The 23,010-nt window shown below is 48.9% G+C and overlaps 1 protein-coding gene across 2 annotated transcripts in view; it reads left to right on the top strand.

Annotated features, from left to right (window-relative positions):
* The first annotated feature begins 2,826 nt into the window (after positions 1-2,826).
* Positions 2,827-23,010, top strand: part of ARMH4 (armadillo like helical domain containing 4) — a 61,332-nt gene continuing 41,148 nt past the window's right edge. Inside the window, exons 1-4 of one of the 2 annotated variants that reach the window (XM_027718191.2) lie at positions 2,827-2,929; positions 8,898-10,293; positions 11,981-12,193; positions 13,374-13,592. In XM_027718191.2, the coding sequence (XP_027573992.1) occupies positions 8,955-10,293; positions 11,981-12,193; positions 13,374-13,592 (1,771 nt within the window). In that variant the 5' untranslated portion in view covers positions 2,827-2,929; positions 8,898-8,954. The remainder of the gene's footprint in view (positions 2,930-8,897; positions 10,294-11,980; positions 12,194-13,373; positions 13,593-23,010) is intronic. The other variant, XM_027718192.2, reaches the window with a different exon arrangement.

The following is a 23,010-nucleotide window of genomic DNA, read 5'->3' on the forward strand; positions in this document are numbered from 1 at the left end:
GCTGGGAATGGGACATGATTCCGACTCTTTCCCAGCTACACTACCCGCATGGAAGAACAAACCAGCTTACATCTGAATTTAGTCCCTGAATTCACCTGAGGTGAGAGATCTTGAAGGACAAGACCAACAGAGGATTGCACAGAAATATCTCAAATCAGAGCCAGGGTAAGAAGGGAAAGGAATGGATGTTTCTTAACTTGCCGTGGGCCAGTTTTGCTTGGTTACTTATATGCTCTCTGGCCACAGATCTGAGTTAAAAATCAGTATTTCCAATTACTAAACCATAGAAAGGAATAACAAAAGAGTGCTCTCTGGCAATTTCTGATTTCTGCTTCTTCCATCACACCTCCTTTTTTAAGTCTGCAGATATTTTTGTTGATAACGCAGAAGCCTCTGATTTTGGCAGGTTATGCGGGGTAGAGAAACTTGCAGCGTACGGGGAATATGCAATTTTAGGCAGGGAAAAAACACAGATAACCAGCTATTTTGGTTACAGTGATTATCAGTGAGATATATAACCTTGAGAAGACACGATGCCAATCTGGGTTCAGAGTCAAGGGGGAAGTGAAAACCTCTCCAGTCTTTAAGTGCTCTGCACCCTTAGAGAACAGTAGAGCATCCCTTACACATGCTTTACATTTTAGATAACTTTTCTGTTAATTTTAAAGGTTAGATAGAAAAGGGGTTGAAAACAGTATCACGGAATCATGGACTGGTTTGGCTTGGAGGGGACCTTAGAGATCATCTCATTCCAAACCCCCTGCCATGGGCAGGGACATCTTCCACTAGAAAATCTGGATGCCAGGTCAACTGTTAGGGGTGAATGGTGGAGCTGCTGGAGCCAAGCCTCTGGCTCGAGCCTGGTGGACTCACTGCCCAGGGCTCTGGTTTCTGGTGGGAGATGTCTCTGTTGTCCTGCCCCTCTCCTTGCACATGGACGACTGAGCAGCTTGGGAATCAATCCCTGACTCGCCACAACGTCCAGCTGCATAAAAAATAAGCCCTCATTGATTTTGGTTTCCTGCACAATCTGGCTGCACCATTAACTTCAGAAGTGGCACCTCCATTCCCTCTGCTCAGCCAGAGCCCTTGGCCAAAATGAAACGGCCAGAACAGAAGATGAACCTGCTGAGAGTTTTAAGGGTCCCTAATTCAGGAGTCAAGGGTGTTCAAAATGGCCCCAAAAATGCAGCTCTTAGTTCTTCCTTCCCCCCTGCACCGTCTCCCTTAGAGGAGAGAGTAAACACCCTTTCTTTTCACATATTTGTATTTCATTTCAAAAGCTGGTGCAGCACTAAAAATATTGATTAATGAATAATTTCCTCAGATTTTACAACTCATAGAGGCAAAGCCAGAAGTGACTTTTCCCAACATTTTTTCTGACTATTTGCTCCATCAAACCTAACTCTGAAGTTCTTTCTTATGCCTTTTGCCAGTGATTGTCTTTACTGCTGATACAGGCACTTTGACACTTCATTTTCATCTCATGCAGAGCTTAGCAATATTACCCGGAAAAAAATTGCCCTGACCCGCAACAAATCTGTCTTTTGAAACTTTTAATATTGGATGCACAATGCTACAATCAAACGAATTGGGCTGGATCCAGTTTGGTTGAAATCCAGCAGAAAACACACTGTTTCTCTAAAATTGAAGAGGTAAAACCTTGGAGTGTGTTTAGCACAGAGAGCAAACCACTAATATAAAATGTTGTTTCTAGTAGCAGAGCAAACAGAAAAAATAATGAACAATTTCTTGATAAGAAAGATCTCATTTTCTTTGATCAATTATGTTGTTTGTTTAAAGAGCTGAGTGACACGTACCAGCAGGTTACATCTCCCTTTGTCTGGGGAAAAAAAAAAAAAAGGAGTTTATTTTGTAGCGTTTTATTTTAACTGGAGGATTCACTGATTTGCTTCCTGTGGCAGAGCACGTTCATAACAAAGCCAAGATTTCGAGTCACCTCTCCTATACCTTTCCTCTATTCCCTCCGAGCAATTCCACCCCCAAAATCTCACCTTAATGAAAGTTTGTTATTTTTGGTCTCTTCTCACCTGTCCCTGCCCACCACAAACGCTTTGCACCTGCTGCAGTCCCGCTCTGAATGAGTCACTGCCCTATAAAACCCTGTGTGTGGTGCTGAGACCTTGTGGTGCCTCTGACACCAGGCACAGGGGAAGCAAGAGGAAGCTTAGCTGGTCTTTTTTTGTGATTTTTGCAGTCAAGGTACGAATTGCTGAGCTGCTCTTTGACAAAGTGAGTTGATGTGTGAGCCAGGACCTGATGGTGTAAAGGTTTTCTTTTCCTGTTGTTAGAGGGTTTATGGCTGGGGACAAACACAGGTGGGAGGAGGAAAACACTATTAAAATTGTTTACTTTTCTTTCTCCTTGGTGCTTAGAACAAAGCAACAAAAAAAAAAAAAAAGGAAACTGAATAACTGAATTAAGCTCTCCTAATTCATGTGTGGGATGTTATTTAAGAAGACTTTCTCCCGTGCAGAGGGAGTGTTGGGGGAAGGTGACCTCTGCAGCCGAAAACACTGGAGGAGAATCTCTAATAGATGGAAAACTACTAAGGGTGCTGCAGGCCTTGTTTTCACAGCTCCTTGCAAGCAAAGAGAGGGGGGAACCCGCCGGGTCAGGCTGCGAGGAAGAGTTGGATGCGGGGTGGAGGGGGGGGGGGGGCTGAGGGCTTGGATGCTCCAAAGTCAGTGGAAAAGTAACCGTAAAAGCGGGCTGCGGGCGGCCTCCCCCGGGTGCTGCGGGCCGAGGGGAGCACGGAGCCCACCGTGGGCAGGCGGGGGCCGGCGGTCGGGCGGGGCGGACCAGCCCAGCACAGCCCCCGACACCGCCCGCCGGGTGGGCCGGGCTCCGCTCCGCCCGTGCGGCCGCGGGGCTGGGGCAGCGGCGCCGGGGAACCGCCGGGACCCAGGTGAGGCCGGGACACGCACGCACACCCCCCCGAACACAACCAGCATCCCACCCCCGGGGCGGCTTCGCCCCGTGTTCGCTCGTTTTTTTTTTAATTGGTTTTTATCGTTTCCCGGCGATGCTCGGCTGCCCGCGGGGCAGCGCATCCTCGGCGCGGCTCTTTGTTCCCGGCGAGCGGCTGGTCCCTGCAGCCCCGGGGGATGGGAATAGGGGGGAAAAAGGGAGAGCGGGAGCGGGGGGAGTGGCGGCGTCCTGCCGGGATGGGGGTCCCGGTGGGCTCCCTCGGAAAATCTTTGTGGGCTTGGGTGTGTGTGTTTTCTCCCCGGGGTGGTTTAGGGGTGACCGCTGCTGTCCCTCCGTCCTGCTGCGGGCCTGGGCTGGAGGGATCCCGGGGCGGTTGTTCCCCCTGGATCTCTTGCTGTGTGGGGAAAGGATGCGCTTCTGGGGCTGTAAACTCAGCTGGAAATGTGACTGAGGAGGACGGGGAGATGGATCTGTGCCCCGCAAGCAGGCGTGCTGGGTGTCATGGAGCCTTGAGCTAGCCCTGATCCCACTCCCTGGATCCCACGCAGGTCCTACCCAAGCTAAAAGGACCTGACAAGGTGTAGCTAATCTGCTCTTAAATCTTTACCTGCAGAGATTCATGAGCCTCCAGCTCTCCTGTGAGGTGTTGCTGTCTCTGTTTAGGTGAGGCACTGAAATTCCGGAGTGTTTCTTGCTGATTGGAATCTGAGTGTTATCCCTCTGCTCCCAGGCAGGCTGGAGAGCAGCGTTTCTGTCCTGCTGCTTGAAAATCGCTGCACCCTTTGGCCTCATTCTTAAGCCCCCCTTCCTCCTCCCGGTCTTAATCCCTCAGGAATTTGGTAGACCTTCGACTTCTGTGGTGCCGGGGACCTGGCACGGGTCAGAAGGCACGGAGAACTATGCAGCTTTTACTTACAAATCCGAGGAGGGATTTCCATAGGTGGTCTGTGTGCTGCTCTGAACAAAGCGAGGGATCGGCTCCGTGGTTGGGGGAATAATGCCTAAAACATGTCATGTCTCTGGCTCCACAAAGAACTACTGCTGGAATGCCGAGGCTGGAAGTGGAGGTGATGTATTATGTATTAAGGTGCCTCACTAGGACTGGTGGGAAGCTGGTCTTACAGAATATTAATATCTCATTTGTTTGCTTGTAAGGATCAGTCCTCAAGGGTAGGGGAGGATGTGCCCCTCTGATGTGTGCTTGTCTTGACATAATTTTTCTCACCTGACTTTGTGTTGGTGTAGAGTTGTGTCACTGCTGGGATTTCGCTGAGCTCCTGGAGGTGCCTTTTTTGGTGGAGTCTGTTTATCTAAAGTATGTGCTGCGAGAGCATCAGCTCTCCCAATTCACTCGGTTGAACTGGGCAAGGACACAATGCAGGATGAAATCAAGGCATTTTTCTGGGCTTTTGTGCGAAAGTAGGAGTTGGAGCTCTGCAGTGTATTATCTGCTGGCTTTTGTATTCAGCACAAGTAATGAGGCTTGGATTGCATACATTAGCACTGTGTAACGTAGCACTGGTGGCTGGCAGTTGCTGGAGTTGTACATTTTTGCTAAATCTTCACATGAAAAGATCTGTGGTGTTTTTTGTTTTTTTTTTGTCCGGTTCCCTTGTCGATTGTCAGGTGAATTGTGGAGCTGAGCACACCCAGGCAGAGCTGGCACCAAGCTCGTGCTTGGAGGCGGGAGAAGCTCTGTTCCAAGGCAAGACAGGGATTTGTCTGGGGCTGACCTGTTCATCTCCTGCACTCTGCTTTATGATGCATGCAGCCACTTCACCTTCCCAGTGTGGGAAAGGGATTGCTGGAATAGGGCTATAATTCAGTGAGTTAAAAACTTGATGCCTTTTTTTTTTGTTTTGTTTTCCTTCTGTTTCAACAATTCAGGGGAAAACACAGCCAAAACTTGCCAAAGGCAGAAAATAACAGCAAATGGGTTTTTTTGGGGGGGGGGGGCTAGTTAAGTAGACTTGACAGGGTGAAAGTCTGAAAAGCCCTCTGAGTGAGTAGCTACACACAACCGGGACAGAGGGGGAGAGTTTAATCCTCTGCAGTGTGTGCCTACAAACCACTGGTCCATGCAAGGAGCAGGTATTGAAGGAGAGACATCTGCTCTGTGCTGGTCCCCTGCAAACCTGCACTGTTGGAGTGATCATAACAGGCTGGGGGTTCCTTCTGAGCTGGCTTTTGTGTGGCTCCCCAAGAGCTGACCTCAGGCAAGCCCCTAGAATTCACAGAGGGGTTAATGATTTAATAGGTAGTGCAAGTGCTAATTGTGTGAAGCAGGGAAGCAGCCTGGTTCAGAAAGATCCAACTGAGTGTGCAGGGCTGCTTCAGCTGGTGACCAATTTATATTTATTGTCCCTCAGCTTCCTGACTTGCCCACAGTAGTAAATAGTTCTTATTTCGTTTCTGATGGAATTCTGGCCCCTGTTTCCAGCCTGGCAGTCCTTTGTGTTTCTTTCCAGCCTACCAGGTGTTAAAAGAAAACTTATTATTTTCCCTGCTAAAGATAAAGCTCCCTGGCTGCCTGCAGTCGTGCTGCCTTTGCGGCTGGGGGAACTGCATCCCCTGGGATTTGTTGTTATTAAGTGCAGGGGAAGTAGCTGGCACTGCCTCTCGCCCTCAGTGTGTGCTTCCTATTGGAAGCAAGGATTAGTTTTTCCACTGAGAGCTTGGCAGCTGCCCTCCAGGGCTTCTGCTTGTGGGATGCCAGGTGAAATCTGTGGACAAGGAGTTCCTGGGGCATGAAATATTGAGGTACCAGCTCCAGGCTGGTAACAAAAAAGTTTAAGCTTAGTACAGAGGGGGTGCTCGGTCAGGGCAGTGTGCTCCAGCCTGCTTTTAGTGCTTGGCTAAGGCTGGAGAGCAGGCTGACTATAAAAATAGCCAGATGGGAGGATAAATGTATAACTCAATGATGCTTGAGCAACAAAGTGCTCTGTAGCCAGATACCTGCTGGAGCCTGCATTGAGTGGAAGTGCTGCAGCAAGGTGTCAAACTCTGCTTAAGGAGATAGCCAGGTCACTGCTGTTCATACACTGCCTAATCCAGCCTCTTCCTAAAGCTAAGTAGATCTTAAGCTCTGACTAATCTTCTTTGAAGTGTGAACCTGTGCCATTATGCTGCAGCAAGCTCCTGCTTTCGCTGAATGTAAAGGTTTAGGTTAGCTTAGATCTACTTGTTGTGGATTTCCTGAGCAAATAACTCTCCAATATTATTTTTTTTTACCCCGTAGAAATGTAGGATTATGGCCAAAAGTGCTTTTCAGACTGAGAGATACAATATGAGGCTGCCCAGAGGACTGCAGGAATTATTGTATCAGGCTGGTACTGACTGCCCACGTATCTACTAGCCAGGAGGAGGAACGGCTCTTAACAGGGTTCTTTACATTTTAATTAATGGATGTCTAAAAGCCAGTGGTTTAGGGAGCAGCTTTCCCTCTTATTCACTGACACTTCTGATTCTAGTAAAGATGGAGTGAGCTTGTTGAAAAGAGATTAACATTTTAGTTCTGCTAACCACCTCCTGAATGTCTTGGGCTGTTGGAAAACCTGGAGCTGCAAACCTACTAATTATCTATACAGATGTGTATATACATATGCATAATGTGTGTGACTGCAAGAGAAATGCTGTGGCTGTTTTTCAAGTGCAGCTGGAGTTCTGTTTAGGTTTAACCACTGCTGAAAGCATTTGTGCAGCCTAAAGACTCCTGACTTCTCGAGAAACTGTATTTAGGGCCATACTCCTTTTGAAATAGAAAAAAACCCCCAACTTCTTGAGGTTTCAATATGTCTGATCTTAACAGGCATTTGCTAAAGAGGTGTGAGGTGAACATGATTTATATTCAGCAGCATGGCAAGGCAGGTGCCTGTAGTTGGGCCCTAACAGTTTAACTTGTGTAATATACCCTTAGTGCTTTTTAATTACAATATCTATAAAGAATTAGTGTGAAAGAAGAGCTAAATATTGTCAGTTTTCAACTATTTTTGGCAGGAAGGATAGAGGACATAGATGGGTGGCCACCCATCTTTCAGAGGAAGAAGATGCTAAAAATAAAGTGGAAGGTGTCTACACTGGTAAACAGCTTTTGGTGGCTTCTGCTTGTCCCTGAGCACCTGGTGCATGTGTGTGGCCTGTGATGGAGAATTAGTCCAGCAGCTTAAAATGCTGGTCCAGGGTTGCAGGGAGAGTGGAAAAAGTGACTCAGTGTGCCCTGAGGGCTCAGCCAGATGCTGGAGCCTGCAGTGGTTGACTCTGTGTTGCTGCACTCTGTGTGTGCAAATGCAAGTGATACTTGTCTACAATCTGTTTGGAGGGGGAAGTGAGGAGTGTGGCAAGCTGGGGGACCTATCCTGGTGCCCTTGAGCAGGACTGCACAGGGTAATGTTTGCTCTTCTTTGGAAGGCTGAGAGGCGACTGACAACCCCAGCAACTTTCCCGGATAATATTTGTTATTCCTGCAGTTCGCTTGTGAGTTATAAAATCATCTTATTCCATGGGCAGGGACACCTTCCACTAGACCAGGTTGCTCCAAGCCCTGTCCAGCCTGGCCTTGAACACTCCAGGGATGGGGCAGCCCCAGCTTCTCTGGGCAACCTGTGCCAGGGCCTCACCACCCTCCCCTCACAGGCAGGGACTTATTTCTAATGTTTAATCTAAACCTGCCCTCCTTCAGCTTAAGGTCATTCCCCCTTGTCCAAAGTCCCTCTCCAGCTCTCCTGGAGCCCCTTTAGGCACCAGAAGGTGCTCTAAGGTTTCCCCAGAGCCTTCTCTTCTACAGCCCCAACTTTCTCAGCCTGTCTCCATAGGAGAGGTGTTCCAGCTCTGTCATCAACTTAGTGGCTCTTCTCTGGGCTCATTCTAACAGGTCAATGTTCCTCATGTTGGGGCCCCCAGATTTGGATGCAGGAGTGGAAGAATGTACTAGAGAAAGCAAGGGAAGCTGTTGATGGTTGGAGGCTTCTTGCAGTAGGGCTTTACTATTGACAAGCTGCCTCCAGGAGCTGGAAGGAGGAGGAGGGACCACACCAGCTCTGCTGTGTGATGGAGGGTTGCCTGCTGTGTGCCTGAGACTGGTGTGACCAGCTGTCCTGCATGGGATGAGTGGGGCCATGGCTGGGATGGTCTCTGCTGTGGGGTGGTGGTGCAGCAAGCCCAGGACTGAGGGGCACCTGCCTGAGGGAGGTGTCTGGGAGCAGGCCTGGTCTGTCTGTCCTGCTGCTGGAGCTGTGTGAGTGGAGGCAGCAGAGCCTGCCAAGAGTAGGCTGTCAGCTGGCTGGATCACTGCTGGGATCCTGGTTCAGTGCTCTCCTGGAAACTCTTGACTTGCACAGTGATTATAGGCATGAAACTTTCTGGAAGTGCCTCCATGGTGCAGTGCAGCACAGGCACTGTGCTAATGCAGCAGTGCTGCTGTTCTGGGCTGTGGTTTCCTCTGTGGGGTCAAGGGCCTCAGACAGGACCTGGCACTGGTGCAGCCCTAAAGCCTCTTGTGGTGGCTCCAGTCCTGAGTTGTGCTTTACAGACCCATCTTGTTCTCTGTGCAAGTTCCTTGGTTTCCTCCTGTGTCAGGGCCATAACAAGCCTGGACTTCATGGCCCTGACAAACATAATTTTTGGACTTGAAAAAGGACACACAAGTTGATCCTCACCATTGCTTACAAGTCTGATGCCTGCTGGGTGGAGCATAGCACTCTATTGCTGGGATGAGAGCTAGGCAAGGTCTGTCTTGGGCTTCAGATCAAGGTTTGGTTTTGCCTGTCATCTTCAGATAGAGTAGACTAAGAACCATAAAACAGATGGAGGAAATAATTGCTTGGGATATATAGGTGTCTGCTCACAACTGGCCAATTCTTGACACTTGTCACCCAGTTATTTAAGGCCCTGGGTCAGTGGGTGGTTATGTGAGTATATGTAATCTTGGTTTCCTTTTGCCTTTCCAGGCCTTGCACTCTGGATTTGTCAGCCTTGCAGGCTTCTGGTCACATCTCTTCTCGGCCATGGGGAGATCAGTAGGATTTAACATCTTTGTGGTCACCTGCAGCATCCTGCTCTTGTCCTCCAGCCTGCCATGCCTTGCATCTCAGCCTCTGGAGGAGGGGGACACGACCAAGATCCAGCATGGCCCCTGGGCAGGGAATGGGCTGGAAGATGAAAGTATTGGCATGGTGGACTTGAAAAATACCTTGAGCCCTTCTGAGCAGACCGTTTCTGAAGAGCCATGTGGAGTGTCAGCAGAGCCGTCTGGGACACCCTTGAATGAAGCTTCCACTGCAGAAGAAATGCTCCCTGTGAGCCCCAGCCATGTCAGCCCCAGCACCCAAGGCCTGGGTGACCACACCTCTGCTGGGGCAGTGGCTGCTGTGAGTGGGGAGGAGCTTGGTCCCACGAAGTCAGAGCTGGATGAGGATGATGCCCTCAAGGCCATGCTGACCACAGCTGTGACCACGCTGAGCCCCCCTGGCCAGGAGGAGTCTGTGGGTGGCCCCATCAGCGAGGTCACCACAGAGGGTGGTGTGGCAGTGGAGCACAGCTCTGCCAGCCCCTCAGCAACCCCCCCCCTTCCTGGGACAACTGTGGAGGAGCAGGAGGGGGCAGAGAGCAGCTCACACCCCTCAGCTGTGCCCCAGCCCACGCTGAGCCCCAGCTCTCCCAGCTGGGAAACAGCGAGTGACCACCTTGTTATCCCAACTCCCCAGGCTCCTGGTGTGACCCCTGAGGTGGGAATGCTGAGACCCCGCACAGGGAGCCCTCTGAAATCCCTGGCTCCACCAGTGTCTGTGGCTGCCGAACGTCCCCTCGTGGTGACCGAGGCCTCCCTTCCCCCAGAAGCAGGGACAGGGGTCACACAAGGAGAGCTGCCCACCACAGCTGGCACTGTCACCATCCCCCCTGTGGACACTGTGCCACCTGACTGGGATGACACAAAGCTGGGGGACATCAGTCAAGGGGGAAGCACGTCTCATGAGGAGGTGACAGAGGACCTGGCGACGACAAAACCATCCCAGACCCCACAGGGAGGTGTGGGAGAGGAAGAGGACGCAACAAGAGCACTGCCATCCCCAGTGTCCCCTCCACCAGAGCCTGAGCTTGCTGAGGAGACCAACTGCACAGTGCCAGCACAAGGAGAGGAGCTGCCAGCAACTTCCACAGGCAGCAGTGGTGCTTCCCACACTGGAAATGTGACGGATGGAGACACGACTGATCTGGACTCGCTGGAAAACACAAGTGCAGTCACAGCAGAGGAGGAGAAAAGCATTCTGCCATCACAGTCAGAGGCTACTGTGGGGACAGAAACTCAGCCTGAGCTCTCCCCTACTCTGGAAAGTTCATGGGAAGGTAAAACTTGCTTGTTACAGACACTTGCCTCTAAGTGTAGGTTTAGGAGGGGGGCTCTTGGGAGTGTATGCTTCCTTTCAGGGAATTGGACTGGGAAAAGGTGTGACCTTGATACCTGCAATAGAGAGGGTGTATCTTTCCCCTCAGGAAAGGCTGTGGGGCTTTGTGTAGGGGTAAGAGCCTAAATGGGTAGTTCCCATCTATAATACACTGCAGAACCTTGGCTGTTTCTATACATGATTCCCTGTGCACAGCTGGGTGATCCCCTGTCCTGGCTGTGAGTGAAGCAGCTGAGTTGAGCTGCTCCTTCTGCTCCTCAAGCTGGGAGGGTGGTTGTAGGAACAAATAGGAAAACTGAGACTGGAAAGGCTGTGGCAGCCGAGCCTGAGGCTGAGGGACATGGAGTATTTGGGTATGGACTGCAGAGCTGGAATCTCATCAGTGGAGACTTGCTAATTGAAAAGCTTCCTTGTTAATGTTCTTTGGTTTTGGTGCTTGAGTGGGGACAGCTGTAGTTGCCTTGACTAGAGGTGGCTAAATTGTCACCCAATAACCCTCTGTTTCTGCCCCTTCTGTGGGTAGGGTGGGACCCCAGCTTCTGGCCCACTGGTTAAACACTTTATTTCAGGGGAGAAAACACTCCCCCAAGAATCCTTTTGATAGGAACCAAAGTACCCTTGCACTAGCTCACGCTGAAGCTCTGCAAATAATTCCTGGGGGGTTAAATTAAGTAGCATCTGGGATCACTTGGGTCTCACTTGCAGTCAGTGCAGAAGATGCAGAGACAATGGATGGCTGCAAATGCTTCCTAAATCTAGGAATAAGTGAGTTGTTCCAGTAGCCTCAGAGTACCTGACATCTTAAATGACTTTACAAGAACACTCAGTTCTAAAGGCCTGTCCAGAGAGCTGCTGTCCTGTATAACAGAAGCTCCTGGTGTTGTCTCCCTACCCTGGAGTGAAGCTGTGGCCAGGCTCTGGCTGCCCAGTGCTTGTGCCAACTCTGTCACCAGGCAGGAATCTTCCTCCTGGACAGCCTTCTGCAGGCCACCCTGTCCTGCATGGACCTGCAGAGGTGGCACCTTCAGCCTTGTGACAGTGTTTCTGCTCAACACCTAAAATATAAAGGAAAAGGTTTAAAATACAGGGAAATGCTAAAAAAAAAAAAAGCCCAGTGAGGTGTTGGGCAGTCAGATCTTTCTAGGCTGGTGAGGAAATATGAGCTGGGGCTTAGGACTTTGTAATTGCTGGGCATCTTTAATCTTCCCTCCCAGGCTACAGAGGCAGAAGGACTGTTTCCCTTTACTGCATCCAAAAGACCTAGTTTTTGCTGTAAAAGAAGAAAGGCTAATTGCAGCCTGGTGCTGAAACCTGACTGATTAATTTCTAGATTAATTTGTAAGCACTTGACCTGTCAGCAGGTTCCATCTCTGCTGCTTCCCAGCTGACGGGAAAACAACGCTGTCTGTCAATAAGACTTGTGCAACAAAAATAAACGCTTCTGCAAAGCTCAAGTCTCAGAGCTGTGAGGGCTGGTCACTCAAAGCCACCCTGATGATACTTGGCTGGACCTGCTTCTGGCACTGTGGCCCTGGAATTGTTAATCATTGAGTTATATTTCTTCAGATGTGTCCTCTGTTGCCGTCACGTGTCCTGTGAGTTGGTCCTGACGCGTGTTCTCGCTGTAGGTGTTGCTCAGGAGGTGACAACAGTTGCCCAGGAGGCTGATGCTGGTCTGTCAGTTGTGGCAGTGGGTCCTGGTGCTACCCAGGGAACAGGAGCTGCAAGCTTTCCCCAGGAGAACAGTGGGGAAGACACCCAGATGCTGACTGCTCCCAGTGCCACCGAGGTGCTGGTGGCAACTGGTGCTTCCTCTGCGGTGAACACTCTGGATGTTGAAGGTAAGATTCTGCTTCAAGGACTCATTTCCACATGAGGTGGGATGGGACATCTGAAACTAGTATCAGCATCCTTATTCTAAGTGACTTTTTTTTTTTGCTCTAACCTTCTGCAGGCCTCCTCTAGCCCTGGGCTGCCACTGCTTTCTGCCCATGCTGTGAGATCCACCACTTTGATATTTGACAGTATGGGGTTTTTTTGCCCCAAATAAGTGGAGGCAATTAAAAAAAATTGCCCCTAACCATACAAAACCCCCCTGTCTATCCTTGCTAGCAAGCTGCCTTTTAGCTTTAGACACTTAAGCCATTTTTTATTTATGGAGGGGGAACTCTTACTTCTGGAGCCCAAGGCAGTCACAGACTGCTGGTGCTCAGTCCAAAGGATGAAAATGTTTCATCAGGGTAACGCAGGAGCAGTGTGTGTGTGTGTGTGGGGGAAAGACACCTTCTTCTTGGAGTCTGGCAAGCCCTTGGGTGTGGAAGCCTGCATTGATATTCCCTTCTGCCGAGGAGTGGTGAGTTCTTGTCAAGTTGTAGCTCATACAGGAATGCTTTGGGCAGTCGTGTTCATCAGGCTGCTGCCTGCTGGCTCTGTGTCACCTCAGCAGGTACATGGAGGAGCCTGTCTTCCTGACAGGGGTGTAACAAGGGATCCCTCAGCACAAGGCTGGCTCCAGGCTGGAGTGTACTTCTGTAGCAGTAGGGACCACTGTAATGAAACTGCTGCTGGGCAGCTCTTATATTGCAGGGCCTCAAAAGGAAGAAAAAAAACACAAAAAGACACAACAAAACCTTTCTGCATTGTCTCTCTTAATTTAAGGTCCCTTTGTGGGAGGGAGAAGGTTCTTCTGGCAGTTTCCACTAATTAATTTGCTTCTGGGGTTTAATTATAGATTCAACTGACTTTTATCTTTGCAATAAACAATTAGATCTGTCACTTGGTTGAGATATCAACTGGTGTCCTCAAAGCAACGGAATTAAAACTTTCTTTGGGGGTTCCCTCCCTCATTAAGGGGAACCTCCTGTGCTGACTGTCCTTGAGGAGAAAGTTTCATTACAGCAGAGTCACATCTTGAAGGAAGCAAAAGCTTAATAACTTCCAGTCAGAGTTAAGTTTTCATTAAGGAGTTTGTTCTTAAATGGTAGGTTTTTAAATATTGCTGCTGTCTCCTGTCCTCTGTAGATCTCACGGATGGGATCGTGGTCACCAGTGAGAAGGCTGTCCCAGCTCCTGGTGGGATGCCTTCTACCCCATCTGGACAGACAGGGGAACCATCCAGCAGAACTGTGGTCCTGGTCACTCCAGCATCCATGGCCTCTTCTGCCAGGAGAACAGCCCTTCCCTCTGTGCGGAGGATCAGCACGGCCGTGACCTACGGGCTGGACCGCCTGGAGTCGGAAGGTACCCCTGAGGAAAAGGGTCAGGCAGCTGCCTGTGCAGGGGCTCCCCTGCCCTGACACTGAGCCCCCAGTTTGTCTGCTTGACACACTGCCATGTGCATGTCTAATTGTGCCCAATAAAGTTGTTGAACAACCTGTCCTCTCCCGGGAGGTACAGGAAGCAAGCAGTGAACAAGTGTCATGGAGGATGCCTGGAATTCCAGTGGCTGTGGTGGGAGGGATGGGATTTTCCCGTGGATAGGGAGCAGCAGTGCTATTGCTGTTGCAGTAGAATCTGGCTCTGCACACCTGTAATGCTGGAGTGTGCATCCACTGCAGAGCCTCTGGACCAGGTAACACCCACCCAGAGATGCTGAGGTGAAGTAGGTGCTGCTCTGGAGCTGCTCTGCAGCTCTGATCTGGTACCAGTTCAGCTCACCCACAGTTTTCCTGCAGAGAATTGTTTCTTGCTCTTTCTCCTACTTGAACTCCTCTCTGCTTGCTCATCCATCCAGTTTTGTACTTCAGTGTCTGGACTGATACCACCTGGCAGGAATTAATCTTTCTGCCTGTGTCTGCTCCCCTTCCTTTATCTTGACCTTCTCTTGGCTTCGTATTTTACTGCAAAGGTTGGCAGCCCTCCAGGGGTGGCACTGCCAGATGGTATTTCTCCTCTGAGTAGAGGTGGGGTGCCATAGACAACAGCTCATCAGCATCTTTCCTCTGCAGGAAGCAATAACTCTCACTCCTGTTAAGTTTGGAGGGCAGCAGAAGCTGGGAGTCCTCCCCATTGCCTTTGCAAGGCACTTGCTGCCTGCTTTGAAGCCTGCCCTGAGCTTTCTGTGACTCCAACTGCAGCACTTTTCCCTTGCCAGGATGAATCTTGCATGTATCTGGCAAGGCAAGGATGTGGTGCTGATGGGAGAGTGGCAGCAGGGGAAGGAAGGGTGTGTGTGTGGGGAAAACCTGATCTTTCAGGCTCTGCTTAGCAAGGGCAGCATGAATCAGGAGGCTAAAATGTTTTATAGCCCTCTGGGATCTCCTTTAGAAGCCTGGGTTTCTGCAGGGGAAGATAAGAGGGATTTCTGCTTCAGCTGAGCATTGGTCTCTCTATTTAATGAGACTTTCTGCACAGGCATTGAAAAAAAATCTTTCTGCTCCAATATAGGACTGATGCAACTTTCTTGGATTCCTTCTGGGTTCCTCTAAAGGGAAATGTGGGCTGTAGCTGGAACCAGCTCTCCTAGATGATGATTCAGTTGGAAGGCTGTGGGTTTCTTGGCTCTGGGGTCTGGCTCTGCAGGGGCCTGTCAGCCAAGGGACATGGTGCTCTCTGTGCTGTGGGGATTTGGCAGCTGGCACAGCTTTTGTGGTCTAAATCTCTTCTGCTCAACCTAGACCTTGGTGCAGTGAGCCAGAATTTTCCCTGGTGCTGGGGATCACCAATCCACATACTTTAAAATGGAACAATTACCACTTGGGGAAAAGCTTTTTCTGCCTGGGGATCCTGCTGCCCCCATTAAGCATGAAGAGGAGGCTTTTTTTTTTTTTTTTTTTTTGAGCTGCAACTTTGCTTTCTAACACCTCTTTGTATAATGGCAGTGAGGGGGTGCCACATCCTCATGGTGGAGTGGCATTTGGAAGCATGGTTCCCAAAATTACAGTTCCTAGTGTTTGCCCTCAGAATATCCAAATGCTGCCAGATCCAAGATGTTTGGGAGTGCATTCCTGTAAAGCTGCACTGAGCTCCAGCCCAGGGTGCTCAGGCTTTTGGGGGATGCTGTTCCAGGCATGTGCTTGGGTCCCTAATGAGGGATCTTGGCCCTCTTGGGAGAGGCTGTGCCTTGCTCACTGTTGGAAGAAGTGCAAGGAGCTGAGTGAGCTCTGCTGCCTTCAGTGGGGTCTTGCTGACTTGCCTCACTGAGGGCCTGGCTCATCATTAAATGTAACCCCCTGCTGCTCTGTTTCTTGGGGACCATCTGTGCCAAACTGCCTGGGGTTTAATTGCATTGGTATGTTCACCTGCCTGGCTTGGATGCAAAACTGTTTTAAAAATCAAATTGCACAGGCAGGTTGAGATGCTTTGAAAATATGTCTAGATGAACTTATCCTCCTCTCCAGTGGACTCTGGAGAGATGAGCTGGTTAACAAAGATCCTCCTGCCTTGACTCTGTGGTGAGACTGGTTCTACTTGCCCTTCCTAGTCAGAGAAATCCTATAAAGGGATTACAGGATATGGGGACAGGACGCAGCAGAGGATAAGGCTTTACTTGTCTGGGAGAACTGATTATATATTTTGTTTCTGTGCCTAGAATTTGTATGTCTCTCTAACAAGTTGAGCACTGCAGCTTTCTCTGGTTCGACTTGCCTACTTAGGACCAGCGTGTAAACTTCTCAACACACTTTGGAAAGAAATTAGATTCCTTTTGGACTCGATTCCTCTGCTGTAGGTCTTGGCAGAGGTGGCTGCACACCCTCAGCATGGCAGCACTGGGCAGGTATAACTCTCTAAAGAGGTGGGTCACCTGCCATGTTCCCTCTTCTGCAACATCCTTGCAGTTTTTAGTTGAAACCTTATGGGTAGAGCACAACAGAATCCGGCTCCTTTCAGCTGGTGCTCAAGTAGCTCCTGTAACTGTTCCACCTGGGATGTGACCCAGGGATGAGCTGAGGCTCAGCAGGTTGGTTAACACATTCTCCATGACAGCCTTGAGGGCCTTGTTATCCTTGAGTGCTAACCTTAAACCAGCAGTTAACCTAAACTAGGCAGTTGCCAAGGGTGATGGATCACTCACCCATCACAGCTGGGATCACAGCACCACTGTGGGGCCTGTTGCTGAGGGTGGGTCTGTCAGTCTGCACTGACAGACAAGGACAGGTTTGGTGCTCTTGTGAGCCACCACCCTGCCTGACAGCAAAGAATCGTGGAACCACAGAATGGCTTGGGTTGGAAGGGACCTTAAAAAACCACCTTGTTCCAACCCCCCTGCCATGGGCAGGGACACCTTCCCCTGGACACTTCCAGGGATGGCACATCTTTAAGCTGCTGCTGGGGGTGAGCTTCTTGCACAGTTCAGGTATCTGGTGGGCTGCTGGGTGTGGAGGGTGCTTAGAGAGCTTTGATAAAAGCAGGAGATGCTCTGCCTCTCTTACGGTGTCGGGAGCAGTCAGTAACTGAATCCAGGAAACTTAAATTCAGTTACTCTAGAGGAGGAGATTTAACCATGTAGCTCTTGAATGTGGAGTGTTTCCAGTTAATCAGGCTGGCTCTCAACAGGCAGCTGGCAGAGTTTGGAGTTTCATGTGCATTTACAGCCCACTGTGAACTATTTTGTCTATCACAGAACAGTTTAGGCTGGAAAATTCCTCCAAGATCATGGAGCCTGACCTCTGACCCAACATCACCATTTCAACTAGACCAGAGCACAAAGGCCACACTCAGTTGTTTCTTGAAGGTCTCCAGGGACAGTCACTCCAGCAGCTCCTTGGGCAACCTGTTCCAGTGCTTGACCACCCTTTCAGTGAAGAAATTCTTCCTGATCTCCAGCTGAACACTGATCTTTAGGATAGAGGGGTTGAAAGGACAGTGTCAGATGTCTGCCTGGTTGGCTGGTGTGTCCCCACCTGATGCAGCATTTGGCTGTGGAGAAGCCCCTCAGGGATGCTGGGACATGGCTGGCACTGCCCTGGGGATCAGAAATCCAGTATCCTGCAGTTATGGGGCACCTCTTCTCTGACCCTTGGCTGTGTTGGCTTCATCTGCTGTGCTAAAGGCTGTTCCAGAGCAGTGCCAGGGTGAAGCTTTAGACTTTGTGACCTTGACATTTTCATGAGATTTTAAAAATATCCACTTGTCTTTGGGTTTTAACAGTTCCTATCACTCTTTGCTGACCTGTGTACTCAAGTTTACCCTTCCAAGGAAGCTGTAGTTTAGCCAGTTCTGGTAAAAAGAGTTCTCCTAGTCCTTTTCTCCACTCTCTGCCTCTTTCCTCTGCTTCCCCTGCACCTTGTTCTTCTCACACCCAGTCATCTGAGCTGTGTTGTACTTCAGAAGTAAAGACAGTGGTTACCATTTTTCAGAAAGTATTTCAGAGCTTGTAGCCATTTACATAAATTTATAAACCCCCCTTACATTTTTCTTCTGAGCTGTGTCACAGTAAAAGGACCTTTTTTTTTTTTTTTTTTTTTTTTTTGAATAAGAAGACTATTTTTGCTGGAAGTTGAGGCTCTGAAGGGGACTGTTATTTGGACCCTGACTGTATGGATTAAGATCTGCCTCATTAAATCTCTGCAACCCTGTTAAAAATTTAAATTAGGATGCAGAGGTGTAAATAAAACAGGCACTTAACCCAGCATGGTTAACTAGCCTGATATTATAATTTCTCACCAGCTCCTTGGATATCAGCTAAATTGGCAGGGAATGGAAGATTTAAAACAAAGCACATGCAGCATGAATTATTAAATGTTTTCTGTACAGACTTTTGTCTTGCCTCTTGTTTATTGCTACCACTGAAGTAGGAACTGCTCTCTCTCTCTGGTGCAAGTTGACCTCTATCTTCCTCACAGTAGGTGGTGGTTCATCCCTCATTCTCCTTTAAAGAAGAAAATGGTAAAAAAAAAAAAAAGTGACAATTTTGCATCACACCTAAGCTGTCCTTTCTTTCTTTCTTCTCCTGTGAGTGTTTGACCAAAGATGCCTACTCTGCTGCTAAATGTGGTGGTGACTTATTCTGTTTCCTGAAATCCCTCTGCGAGCTGAGGAGGGAGGGGTGTGGAGGGTGATCAGGCCCTTAATGAGTTGGGAGCTTGGGGGGTGAACAGCTAAGAGGGTGTTGGGCTAATTAAAGGCTCGCAGGGAAGAAGAGGAGGGAGGGAACTCCAGCTGTGTGCAGCTGCTGTGCTGGGCTCAGCCTTGGCAGTGGGCTGAGCATGGTCACCCTGCTCTGCCTCAGAGGCCCTGGCACCTCTGATGAAACCCAAACCACAGGATCACTCAGGGCCTGACTGTGCCAAGGGATGCTCTCCAGGGCTTCATCTCTCAAACACCCTTTCTGCCCTGCTTTATGGTCTTCAACAGCACCTCCTGAAGAATCCCTTGGAGGGGTTTAAAGGATGTCTGGGAAGGGACATGGGTCTGCCCAGCTGGTTCACTCTTGGTTGATGGGAGGGGAAGGAATCTCCTCTGAGTAGAATAATAGAACAGTTTGGGTTGGAAAGGACCTTAAAGAGCATCTTGTTCCAGCCCCCCTGCCTTGGGCAGGGACACCTTCTACTATCCCAAGTTGTTCTGAGCCCTGTCCAACATGGCCTTGAACATTTCCAGGGATGGGGCAGCCCCAGCTTCTCTGGGCAACCTGTGCCAGGGCCTCACCACCCTCACAGCCAAGAATTTCTTCCTAAAATCTAATCTAATCCTGCTCTCTGTTACCCCTTGTCCTGTCCCTCCAGGCCCTTGTCCAAAATCCCTCTCCAGCTCTCTTGTAGCCCCTTTAGGCACTGGAAGGGACTCTAAGATCTCTCTGGAGCCTTCCCTTCTCCATTCTGAGCAAATCCTGCTCTCTCAGCCTGTTCTTTGTGCTATTCTGGCACTGTTCTGCCTCAAGCAGGTTAGATGACATTTCTTAGTCTGACACACCTTGGTTCCTGTTCTGTCCAGGTTATGCTTGAATTTTTAAGTGTATCTGACTTCTCATTTGTCCAAAAAATTAGAGTTCACTTAGATATCTTTTTTTAATGTTATAGCTTTCCCATGCTTGCCTTCAAGCTCAAACAAAACCAACAGAAATCCCCCACAGTTGCTATTGAAAGGTAATTGGGCTGTGTGGGTGAAAGTTTTTAATGAGTTTCTGTTAGTTTTAATCTGAGGATTAAGCAGTTCAACCTCCTGGCTCCAGGGAGGTGGATTCAGATAAGCAGGGATGTGACAGTGAGTCTCTGCAAGGAGTGTTTTCTTCTGGAGTTGCTCATGGCTGGAGTCCCTTGGAGTGTGGGGGATAGTGTTGCTCTTGGAGCTTCTCTGGGAAGCTTTGGGACCAGGGATGCTGCAGGAGGGTGATCAAGGACTTGGAAAGAAGCAAGAACTCAGGCTAGAAGTGAGCTGAGTGGACTCACATCATCTTCCCTTTGGCTTCTGATAGGACTTGAGCCAAAACCTTGGTATTCCACAGACTGTTGCCCATAACAAGAGATCCATCCCCAAATCTGCATCATCTGTGATGATCCATGCTGGGCTTTTCTAGAATATGAAGCTTAAATCAAATGTTTTCTTGACTCTTGGGCTGTTGGTTGTTTCCCGGCAGTGTGGTTGAATTGGATGCTTCTGGAGAGACACAGTCAGAGAGCCTTTTCCAATGGAAATGGAATTAATGTCTCTGCTGGGGCTTCTTTTTTTTTTGATTGGAAAAAACACGTTATGCCTACAGCTCTTTATCTGTGGGAAAGCATTTTGTTGACAGAAGTAAGCTCTGTATCTGCCTTCATCTGTCTTGTTCTGCCCTGTCCCCTTACAGGTTGTGGTCATAAAATCTGGACTGATTTGACTGCTCTCACTTCATAAATTACCTTATTCTTGTCTTGGTTTTTATCCTGGTTAGTTCAAGACCTGCACAACCTGGCTTAGAAGAGCTGTTCTGCAGCAAACTCTGTCACAGTCCATGCAGTGTGTTCTGCAGCATTCCAATTTTTTCTCCATTTAAAATAGTCTTGTGTTGCTAAACTAACTCTCCATCCTGGCTCAGTGTGAAAACAATTTTGAGGTGAATGGTGCTGGAAATGCAGCTTGTTGTTCTTTTAGGAAGAAACTCTTCCCTGTGAGGGTAGTGAGACCCTGGCACAGGTTGCCCAGAGAAGCTGTGGATGATCTGCCCCTGGGAGTATCCAAGGCCAGGTTAGAAGGGCTTGGAGCAACCTGGTCTAGTGGAAGGTATCCCTGCCCGTGCAGGATATTGGAATGAGATGGTCTTTAAGGTCCCTTCCAACCCAAGCCATTCTGTGATTGTAAGAATAATTGTTTTTGATCTTAATACAGAAGCAGACCCGTGGTCCCTGCTGGAGTATCTTTTACCTTTGTTTTCCTTTTGCTTCCCCCAAAAAGTCCTTAGTGCCTCAGATATCCTGTGACAAGCAGTGAGCCAGAACTGTGAAAAGCAAGTGTGATTCCCCTCAGGTTTGGGGGGAAGTAGGTTAGGATCTGATTCCAAGTCTCTCATACTTGTGCAATGTCAAAGAGCCTTCTGCTGGAGAGCAGCTTCTGCAGCTCTTGAGCTTTGGCAGGGAAAAGCTCCTAAACCAGCATCAGCTCAGCTCTGCTGCCAGGGGAGCAAGGATTTCCTTCTGTCACAGAAAAGCTTTGGACAAGAGGAAACAGCCTCAAGTTCCACCAGGGAATTGGATATTAGGAAAAATTTCTTCACCAAAAGGGTTGTCCAGCACTGGCACAGGCTGCCCAGGTTGGTGGTGAAATCACCATTCCTGGAGGGATTTAAAGGATGTGTAGATGTGGCACCTGGGGACATGGGTTAGTGATGGGCTTGGCAGTGCTGGGGGAATGGTTGAACTCAATGATCTTAGAGGGCTTTTCCAACCTAAGTGATTCTGTGATTCTGTGACATGTTGTTTCCTCTTGAAACTTCTCTGGGTAGGGTTATATTACCTTGCTTTGTGTGGTAGGATCCCATCCAACAGATACATTCTTCCCAGTAGTTCCTTTCCCTGTGTCTGTGCAATAGCCTGGATGCTGATACTTCCCATGGGAGGCCATGCTTGATTTGATGCCCCTTCCAGAGCGAAGCATTTAAAACAATGTTCATGTAAGGTGGGGCACAAATACCCCAGACAGTGAACATGACTGTGCTTAGCTGAGCTCATCACTAGGGAGGTTTTCCCCTGATTATTTTACATAGTTTCTGTGCCTGCTGCTTGCTTGGGAATCTTCAACCACCACAGCAACCTGTGCACCAGGAGAGCTTGTTCCAGCAGCTGCCTTCTTCCAGCCTGTCACTGGTTGTTCCTGGCAGCGTTTTGGAGCCCTTGGATGGTGACATTGTTACTGATCACGTGAAAGCAGCAGATTAATAATGAAAAAGAGTTGTCCTAGAAAGGCCTCCCTGCCTTGACAGTCTGCTGTGATCACAAAAGCAGCGCAGAAAGTGAACCAAGGAAAACATTTGGCAGAGACTGTCTTCCTAGTGAAAGTGGTTATAGACTCCCATCCCTAATCCTGTGGCTATTTCCACATTATTATTTATATACTTACACACTGTTGTTATTATCATACATGGGCGACCCTGCAGCACTGAGCATCTATGAAATCACAGCTTAAACTCCCATGGATCATAACAAAACTCTGTGGTATCATTTAGACATCATAGAATCAGCTGGGTTGGAAGGGACCTCTGAGATCATCAAGTCCAACCCTTGATCCATTACTGCTGTGGTAACTAGACCATGGCACTGATGCCACATCCAGTCTTACCTTAAAAATCTCCAGGGATGGAGAATCCACCACTTCCCTGGGCAGCCCATTCCAATGCCAATTGCCCTCTGAGTTTGATGTGAGCAACCTGGGCTGGGAGGGGAAAGGACAGAGAAAATGACAACTGCAGGTTTTAACCTTTTAGGTCTTTCTTTTTTTTTTTTGGCTGCAATTTGAATTCAGTTTGTGCCTGTGAGCAAATATATCACCTTCTGCTGAGAGTCTCTCGCTGCTCAGGGCACAGCAAGATATTTCTCTTGTGCACTAAACCTGACAAATGATGGTTTCTCGAATCTTCTGAGGAATAAAAGTGTTTGCAAACATAAATAGGAAATATCTAAAGATAGAAACATCCTTCTTCAGTGAAAGTTTATTCAACTGCAGACAGAGGCCCTGGTGTAACTCTGTTGCCTTCAGCAAGGTTATGACCAGAGTGGCTTCAGCTGCAGCTCATTTCAAGCAATGATACCCCAAAAAATGGAGTCTGAGGCTTTTACTTGAGGTTGCTGGTTGTTGTCCAACTGCTTCAGACCCTGCTGGTCGCAGGTCCCCACTGGGTCTGTGAAATGCCTCAGGAAGGAGGTGTGATGTGGTCTCAGTTCTCTTTGCTGAGCCACAAAAGTCATCACAGATATGTACAGTTTTGTGGTGAAAGACCCGTCTTTGAAACAAGCACAGGGGGAGCTTTTGCCACCCTGCAATAGCAAACCCCATCCTGTGGATATCACCAGTGTTGCTCGTGGATCTGTTCAGAGTCCCATGATAAAGGCCAATGGTGGCTGTTTCTGGTGACTGCTAATAAAGCTGGGACAGCCCAAAAACTCTGCTAAAAATTTGCTGTTTTTTCTGAGACTTGTTTTCTTGCTGTTCTCTTATCACTTCTCCAAACCGGAAATTTTGAGTGCCTGTTACAAGGTTGTCGAGTCCTTCAAAATAAAATCTTTTGATGTGTGAAGTGGGAATCTAA

Source organism: Pipra filicauda, unplaced genomic scaffold (genome assembly GCF_003945595.2).
Source record: "Pipra filicauda isolate LSUMZ 115617 unplaced genomic scaffold, ASM394559v2 scaffold581_size553298_pilon, whole genome shotgun sequence".
Taxonomy (NCBI): domain Eukaryota; kingdom Metazoa; phylum Chordata; class Aves; order Passeriformes; family Pipridae; genus Pipra; species Pipra filicauda.